General features: G+C 43.4%; 1 protein-coding gene across 4 annotated transcripts in view; it reads left to right on the forward strand.

Moving 5' to 3' along the window:
* Positions 1-8,145, forward strand: part of MASTL (microtubule associated serine/threonine kinase-like) — a 41,128-nt gene extending 32,983 nt beyond the window's left edge. For 2 of the 4 annotated variants that reach the window (XM_005856962.2, XM_005856963.2), the window contains exon 12: positions 1,649-2,533. In XM_005856962.2, the coding sequence (XP_005857024.1) occupies positions 1,649-1,806 (158 nt within the window). In that variant the 3' untranslated portion in view covers positions 1,807-2,533. Of the gene's footprint in view, positions 1-1,648; positions 2,534-8,122 lie in introns of those variants that run through there. The other 2 variants (XM_014540605.1, XM_014540609.1) reach the window with 2 other exon arrangements.
* Positions 8,146-9,356: the final 1,211 nt, after the last annotated feature.

Genomic DNA, 9,356 nt, shown 5'->3' on the forward strand with positions numbered 1-9,356 from the left:
GTAGCTTTTTTTTTTTAATATATTTTATTGATTTTTCACAGAGAAGAAGGAAGAGGGACAGAGAGTTAGAAACATCGATGAGAGAGATCGATCAGCTGCCTCCTGCACGCCCCCCACTGGGGATGTGCCCGCAACCAAGGTACATGCCCTTGACCGGAATCGAACCTGGGACCCTTGAGTCCACAGGCCGACGCTCTATCCACTGAGCCAAACCGGTTCGGCTGGATGATTCTTACATAGATATTCGTTTATCCTTCCTCCCTCCTTTATCCTTACAACATAGATATTGGTAACCTAAAAATAAAAGGTCAAAGGGCAAAGCCACATGCATTTATCTGAAATCCAGAAAATAGCTATTCGGAAGCACTAATTCAGGCAGAAACCCAAATGGTGTTCTGGATTAGGAAGTGAAGACGAGGGGTATTGATGAAAAAGGAAAGGGGAATAATTACATGACCAGAAGGGATGTCTGTGGTTAATAATAAGCTAAGGAAGGAATTTCTATATGTGCAGATAAGCTAACCTGGTATTGCTAATTCTAAAAAAATGTCTTTAATTTTCAGTCCATAGTTAGGATGTGTGCTTTCCTGCTGACTTTGCAAGCAGTTGTTTGGTATACAAGGCTGCTTTAGGCCTAGCCCAAAGGCTATTTTGCCCAGTTTTAATATTCCCAAGGTTTGAGGCAGATGAGTGCAAGTCCGTTCCTTTGGGATGGCAGCTCTAGCTCTCTCCTGAAGTGGCTCCTTTTATACTATTTTTTACAATATGCCTCACAAACTTTCTTGCATTTTTAAAACTACCGTTATCCTCCCAAAACTGAACTGTTTACAACCTCTTTTCCCTACTTAATGAAGAAAACCTGTGCATTCTGTCTATGGCAGGCCCTCTTCACATGAGATCAAGTGAGAGATCTAGTTGGAAAGACTGGAGACAGTGGTATTGGTCACAAGGCAAGAACGGGCAACAAGATACAGAGGCAGAGCAACCTCGAACAGACTGTCAACCTACAGCGGGAAGGCGGGCGGGGGGCGGGTAAGAGATTAACCGAAGGACTTGTATGCATGCATATAAGCATAACCAATGGACATAAGACACTGGGGGGTAGGGGAGGCCAGGGGATTGTCAAGGGCGGGAAAAAAAGGAGACATATGTAATACTCTTTGTAATACTTTAAGCAATAAAACAATAAAAAAATAAAATAAAATAATAAAAAATAATAAATTTAAAAAAAAATAAAAGTAAAAAAAACAACAACATTCAATCACTCATTTGACAACTACAGGTCAGGCACCTGTCCTATACCAAGTGATATACAAAATGACACACTGTGTGTCATTGAGAAGAATGTGTAAAAAATAATAAATTTTAAAAAAAATAAAAGTAAAAAAAACAACAACATTCAATCACTCATTTGACAACTACAGGTCAGGCACCTGTCCTATACCAAGTGATATACAAAATGACACACTGTGTGTCATTGAGAAGAATGTGGGTAAATAGAGAGACAGACAAACAAATGCCTATGAAAGTGACATAATAAAAGTAGGGCAAAGTACATGTGAGAGTGTCTCTTCTTCATTCCGATAGAACAGTACTTGCTTAGGTAATGGTGTCATATTATTTCATTTTGTTTTCTATTTTTCCAAAGAGTTGAAATATCATCCTCTCTTCAGCGATGTGGACTGGGAAAATCTACAGAATCAACCTATGCCTTTCATACCCCAACCAGATGGCGAAACAGATACATCATATTTTGAAGCCAGAAATAATGCTCAGCACTTGACCGTATCTGGATTTAGTCTATAGCACATAAATTTGCCCTTTAAGCTAACCTTGTCTTATAGAAAAAGCTACCATAATTATATATTCCTTAATATGAGTTTTATTTAAGGGGGGAAATCATTTTTCCTGGATCAATGAGCTTTTATATATGGTTACAGCTTCCACAGAGGTAATAGGCTATCAAGAATATAAGCAATAAGTTATCTTAATCTCAAAGCTTCTTTCATCTTATTTATTTTGTCACTGCACTTTATGAAATGCATCAATAAAACTAGAATGGTACTACCATTTTAGAGAAAGTGAGCCTTGAGCTTGATTTTCTTTCTCATCTGTTGATTTCAGTCCACCATTCAGTTCGGTGTTAAAATAACAAAACACTATCCAGTTTTATTTTAATGTAATTTATTTGTACATGATTGCCTGCAAAAGCTATAGTCTCCAGGGCAATCCTTTAAAGCTGCATTTGTGACCTCAATATGCAGCTGGAAAATTTCTTCACTCAGTAGTGTAGCTCCTTTTGGGAATGAGGAACAAACAAAAGAACTATGGTTTTGGCTTACTTTCCTATGAATATAGTTTTGCTCCTTTGACTGTTTCCTTTGCTTTCTCTACAATGCATATCCGTTTAAAATAGTTATGGAAAGGTTAGCCGTGATATACTGTAGCAATTTTAACAGCTTGTTCAGCTTTAGTAAAAAATGTGATGGTTTACATCTTAAAATAATTTGTTTAAAATATATGCAGCATTACCAGCCTGATCCTTTATAAAAAATTTACCTTGGATTAATAAATATAATTGTAACATACTTCAAGTGTATTATTTGTCAACATCATTCTTTTATACACCCACTAAGATTCAGCTTCACAGGTCATATCTTAAACACATTGAGGCTTTCAGCATACTTACCATTCAAAAGAGCAGAGTTCAAATTGAAGTGTACTGTATGTAAATTTGCTGCTAATGTATTTAATACTATTGTTCCTTTTGCATTTGGCTTTATGTTTTTACTCTCCATTACCATCCCAGTAAAAGCCTTGCTAATGTAGCTGAGAAAGATAGGACAAGTGTAAAACTTACAGTGAAAGATAGACAGTTATAAGCAGTGCTATATAATTTAATCCATGGCTTAATGTTTTTACTTAGCTTGTTTTGCTAATAGTAATGATTACTTAGATTTAACCCTCCTAATAGTCTCTTCTAATAAAATATTTAAAATAAGTTATTAAAACTTCATTTAATATAAATTATATATTTCCTTAATTAGGTAAAAGAATAAGATCATTTTTTTAATCCTCACCAAGGATTTTTTTTTTAGTAAAGCAGGAAACTATGTTTTATTATTCATGAAAGAGAGCTAAACTAAAAAAATATTGGTGCTCAAAAGAGTAAGATCCAATCCTAGAGGTTTCTTTATGCTCAGCAGGTGGGAATGCACTGACATTTCACTTGCTGGCCACGCCCTGGACCAGGAATATTTTTCTATTGGGGAAATGTACAGTGACCCTATTCCCAAGGCAAACCACCATGCCTTTAAGTGGAAAAGTGTGCTGTTATTGACCTAGCGTGTGCTGCTATAGTCGCCTGGAACTCTGCATGCTGTAGTGGTGTTTACTGGGAACAAGTGATTTATTATCTAAAATTAACCCTTTAAAGCATCTGTCAAGATGTGGTGGGTTCAGATACTGGTTAAGGAAAAACCTGAGGCTTCGGGTCAACGTGGCTGAGTAGGTAACCTCGGCACTTGCATCTTCCCACAAAACTACATCAAATCACAACTAAAACTATAAACAACCATCACTGAGAGCAACCTGAAGTCTAGCTGAACAGAAGTCCTATAACTAAGCATATACAGAGAACCCACATCTGAGCCTGGTAGGAGAGGTAGAGATAAGGAACAGGCAGATCCCACACCTACACATACAGTTAAAAAAACAGATCTGGATATCTCTGTTGCGGAAGGTCCCCTGTGAATCCAGGAGTCCCAGCTCCACACCAGGATCTCCAGCTCAGGGTTCCAGTGCTGGGAAGAGAACTCTCCATAACTTCTGGATGTGAAAACCAGTGGAGATTGTGGCTGAGTGAAACAGAAGGTGGCTGGAAACCCAGGCGTCCCTCTTAAAGGGCCAGCACACAGACTTACTTAGATTCACTCCCTCTGAGCTCCAGTGCTAGGGCAGCAGCTTGAAAGGCACCAGGGACATAAGGGAGGAACTGAGTTGTCTGGCTTCAAGGCGAGGGTTGGAGGGCAGCTTTCTTCCAGACAGAAGTGCTGGCAGAGGCCATTGTTCCTTTGCTGAGCCTTCCCCTTCACAGATCCAGGGCCATATCTGAGTCTCCACCTTCCTGGCTAACATCATTCACCCTGCCCTGGTGGTTCCCCAAGAGCCCAGCCCACCCAACTTGTGGGCCCACCCAAGCTGCTTCCAGTGGCATTTCAATACAAATAGCCTGTCTTGGCTAATGCAGCAGACTTTCCTAAAATCTCTCAAAGGCCCACAAACCCCAACAAGCAGCATGTGGCCTCAGCATGCCCTGTAACTTGTTAAGTAGTGCCAAGCCTGGGACTAGCAGCAACTGGTCTCAGCTCACAGCTTGGCCTCTCCCAGACACCTCCAAGGCCAGCACAAGTGGCAGCCATGTGCAGCTCGCTTTGCAGCTCATGCCAGTTGGCCCTGGGCAGGGCACAGGCAGTGGCTGATCTTGGTCTGCACCTCCCAGTAGGCCCCTGAGCCAAGGCACCCAATAGACATCTTCAGATTACACTGGAGCTGCCCCCAACCTCCTCTACCAGCAACACACTCAAGGGAAAGACTCAGCTGGCACCAGAGCCCTGCTGAAGGGAGTCCTGCTCTATGAACAAATATAGATACAAAAACAGAAGCATCGAACAGACTGACAAACCTTAGAGGGTAGGAAGGGGAAGGGGAAGGGGAAGAGATCAACCAAAAGACTTGTATATGTGCTGCTGGAGGCTAAGTCCAGCGGGTCATAATAAATGCGAGAAGTCCTCAAAAGATTGAATGGACTCTTTCAGCAGGGCTGAAAATCTGCAATTCCCCCAGCCTGATGGTCCTTTACTGTTTACCAAACCTTACCTTTGATATATGTATCTGCTTTGCTAGAGGGTAAAATGTGTGAATAAAAAGCCCTGGGTCCAGAGATTCGGGGAGCTTAGTCACTAGAACTAAGTTTCCATCTGGCACCCCAAAATGCCTTCCAAATTCATATTTGTTCTCTAGTCTCTTCATTCATTTATGCACAGCCCCTTCTCCAGATTCCTTGAACCCTTGTAGATGCGGATAAGACCCCAGCAGTAAGAGATCAACCAAAGGACTTGTATGCATGCATATAAGCATAACCAATGGACTCAGGCAGTAGGGGGGTGAGGGCATATGCTGGGTGGGAGCAGGTGGGGAGAGGCCAATGGTGGAAAAAGGAGACATACGTAACACATTCAACAATAAAGAATTTTTTTTAAAAAGGTACAAAATATTCACAGCACAATTTCCTGAGATGTTAACAGTAAGTAGACTTGCATTTTCTCCTTTGTGGCCTGAGAGATGCTTTTTTGTCATCCTGAAAGGGTTGTCAGGTCAAGAGCTGATGTTTTGTTCAAGGCAGCTGATCAATGATCCTCTTTCATTGATGTTTCTATCTCTCTCTCTCCCTTCCTCTCTGCAATCAATCTATAATAATAAAAGCATAATATGCTAATTAGACCGGACATCCTTCCAGGCGACCTGGATGAAGCTGGGGCTGCGAGGGAAGCCCGGGTCCTGGGTGCAGGAGGGAAACCCGGGTCCCAGGTGCCAGAGGGAAGCGGTGCCAGCAGCCAGGGAAAGGAAGGCCTACTCTTGCATGAATTTTGTGCATTGGGTCTCTAGTAAAAATATATTTTAAAACTCCAGTTCCAAGCTTTTGTACTTTAATCCACATGTCCCATCAGTGAACAAGCCTGAAAAATGGTAAATTCAATTGGGAAAAAAATGTTTTATTGAATTTTAGAGAGGATGGGAGAGAGACATAGAAACATCGATGAAACATTAGTCAGGTGCCTCCTGCACACCCCCTACAGGAGATCAAGCCCACAACCCGGGCATGTGCCCTAACCAGGAATGATCCTGCAACTTCTTGGTTCATGGGTTGACACTCAACCAGTGAGCCACACCGGCCAGGCTAGCAGGATAATTTTTAAGTTGATAATTTTGTATGTCCCACAAGTGATGTTGTAAATACCCAAATGGTCCTTGACAGAAAAAAGGCTCCCACCCCTGTCCTAAGTGTTAAAGAGCACTTGGGGCATCTTTTGTTCTAATATTTGGTCTTTGATCCCAGTTACTGACACAGGGCTCCTAGATCCCTTGGAATTTCCTGGGTGGTAGGAGTGTCTTGAGGTGACTCCTGGACAGGGCTGGTGACTAGAAAGACCAAGTCATGATTAGAAGCTTGGAATTTTCAGTCCCATTCCTCCATTTTCCAGAAAGGGGAAAGACTGGAAATGGAGTTTAGGTTTGATCATGCCTCCATGACGAAGCTGCCATAAAAATCCCACTAGTTCAGGGTTCAGAGAGCTTCCAAGTTGGTGAACACGTGGAGGTGCTGGGAGAGTGGTGCACCCAGAGTGCAAAGAGCTCCATGCCCTTTACATATCTCTTCCTTCTGAGTGTTCATCTGTATCCTTTACCATATCCTTTTATAGTAAACTTGTAAGCAGTAAGTTTTCCTGAGTCCTCTGAGCCACTCTAGCAAATTAAATCAACCCAAGGAGGGCACTGTGGGAATCTCCATTTGTAGCTGCTTGGTCAAAAGCACAGGTGACAATCTGGACTTGCAATTGGCATCTAAAGTCAGGGGAGAGCAATCTTGTGGGACTGAGCCCTTAACCTGGGGGAATCTGATGCTATCCAGGTAGATAGTGTCAGAATTAATTAATTTATTTAAATATATATGTTTTATTTTAGAGAGGGAGAGGGAGAGAGAGAGAAACATCAATGATGAGAGAGAATCATTGATCAGCTGCCTCCTGCACACCCCACACTGGGGATCAAGCCCTCAACCCAGGCAAATGCCCTAACTGTGAATCAAACTGTGATCTCCTGGTTCATAGGTCACTGAGCCACACCAGCCGGATGTGTCAGAATTTATTTAAATGCCAGGACACCCAGCTGTTATCACAGAAGTGCTTATTGATGTGAGGGAAAAAAAATCCGCACAGCTGGTTTCTGAAGTGTGAGTAGTGTAAGAATAAAAGAAAACACAGGAAGACTGAATTTTTTTTCTATGCAACTGGTTTTTAGAAAGAAGCATCTGACATGTTTTCAAACTTAACATTTACAACTGCAAACAAAAAGGCAATGGAGTCTGGCTGATGTGCCTAAATGGTTGAGCATCAACCCATGAACCAAGAGGTACCTGGTTTGATTCCCAGTTGGAGTACATGCCTGGGTTGTGAGCTCCATCCCCTGTGGGGGAGGGTGTGTGCAGGAGGCGGTTAGTTGATGTGTCTCTCTCATGGATATTTCTATCTCTCTCCTTTCCTCTCTCTCTAAAATTAATAAAAATAAAATTTTTTTTAAAAGGCAATGGGGCAACACCTTTAAACTTCAGAAAGGAAGAAAGACATTTTTATACATGCAAAGCCCCCAAATACTTCCCTCTTGTGCATCCTTCCTTATTTAAAAAGACACTGCAAACCAGGCTCTATCAAAATAAGAGAGTGAACCAAAAGAAGAATCCATAGAATAAGGGAAGCAGGCTGTCTAATAGAGGAGTTAAAGAGAACCCCCAAGGATGATGATCAAGTATGAGCCTAGGGTAAGAGCTGTGTCCCAGGCACAGAGAGCAGCAAGTTCAAAGCAGGTCAAAAGTTTCCAGAAGACTTTGTCAGATATATGAAATTGATAGAATATCAATGAAATTGATATTCTGGTGTATCTGAATGTCTTGATAGGTTATTTAGACAACGGGGGAAGAATTAGACATTGAATTATTGATAAGTAGAAAGAAAAGCTAGCAAATGAAAAAAAGTTAACTCCAGCAACACTGAACAGCTGGGCCCTGGCTGGTGTGGCTCAGTGATTGGAGCATCTGCCTGCACATCAAAGGGTCGCAGGTTTGATTTCTGGTCAAGGTTACGTACCTGGGTTGCATTTCCACCCCCAGCCCCGGTTGGGGCATGGGCAGGAGGTAACCAGTTAATGTGTCTGTCACATCGATGTTTCAGTCTCCCTTTCTGTTTCTCTCCCCCTTCTTCTCCCCTTCAACTCACTCTGAAAATCAATGGAAAAATATCCTCAAGTGAGGATTAAAAAAATAATTTTAAAAAGCTGTGCAGGAAAGGAAAATGATCATAGGTTAATAAATTGCTCACCTGTGAAGAGTCTTTGCCTGGCCCTAACAATATGAACCCTGAGTACTGATCTAACCTAATACAAGTGTGTGAGGAGACAATTCTTCAGGGCTCTCTTGCACTTCTGCATGTCCTGTGAGTGAGGCCCTTACTGCCCTTCATTCCAGACCATCTTTTCAAGGATGTTTGTACAATGAACAGCCTTGGAAGACAGAGATGATATCTCTTTTTGCATAAATGTCAGGATACTTGCTAATATAATATAGACGAGAGGCCCAGCGCACGAAATCGTGCGTGGGTAGGGGCCCTAGGCCTAGCCTGTAATCAGGGCATTCTTACGCCCACTTGCCAGTCCTCAGTCCAGCCCCGCCACTGCCACCCACCCCGGTTCCTCTTTCGCCATCCAGCGATCAAAAGGACAGCCCACTCTACCTTAGGTGCCTTGTGCCATCAAAGGGCACCTGGCCTTTTGCTCCCTTTAAAGAAGTAAAATAAACACCCTCTCTCTTCACCTGTCTCTTCTCTCCCTTATGAATCCTTTCACAGCCAGCGTCAACAGACAAAACCCTAACAATGACTGGGAAACTCAACCAGGAAGGGCTATGCCTGTGGGAGGATGTGCAGGGAACCAGGGCTGCCCCCTTGCTCCTGCCCCGCCCTCCCTCCCTCTGTCCCAGCACTGGCCCAGCCCCTCCCCCATGGCAAACTGCTCAGCTCAAGCTCTGGCCCCACCCATCCAGGGGGAGGAGCATGCGCAGTTTCTTGCAGAGGCAGAAGAGGCTGTGGAGTAGGGAGGTGGCGGGTTCTTCCTGAGGAGGGTGTTTGTGCTTTAAATCTGTTGTTCTCCATCCACCTCCCAGCAGTGAAGGCTGAGGGTCACTGCAGGCGCTGAAATCCTTGTTGAAGTCTCCGCTCTGGAGCCTCTCACAGCAGTGAGTCCGCATCCCAGGAGGCTGTGCAGTGGAGGCTCCACATTCCTTTTGGAAGAAACTGAGGATCGATCGGAGCCTGCAGGCCAGGGGAAGGGACCAATAGGTCTGCCTTCTGCCTGCTTGCCAGTCCCCAGTCTGGCTCTACCACCACCCAGCCCAGTTCCCCATGGTTCCCTGGTGGCCATCCAGCGATGGGAGCCTGCGGGCTGCCAGGAGGGACCAAGAGGTGGTCAATGCACGTCATAGTGACTGGTTGATCGGTCGTTCTGGTCGTGACGCTTGGCTTTTTATA

This window comes from Myotis brandtii, unplaced genomic scaffold (assembly GCF_000412655.1).
Source record: "Myotis brandtii unplaced genomic scaffold, ASM41265v1 scaffold1058, whole genome shotgun sequence".
Taxonomy (NCBI): domain Eukaryota; kingdom Metazoa; phylum Chordata; class Mammalia; order Chiroptera; family Vespertilionidae; genus Myotis; species Myotis brandtii.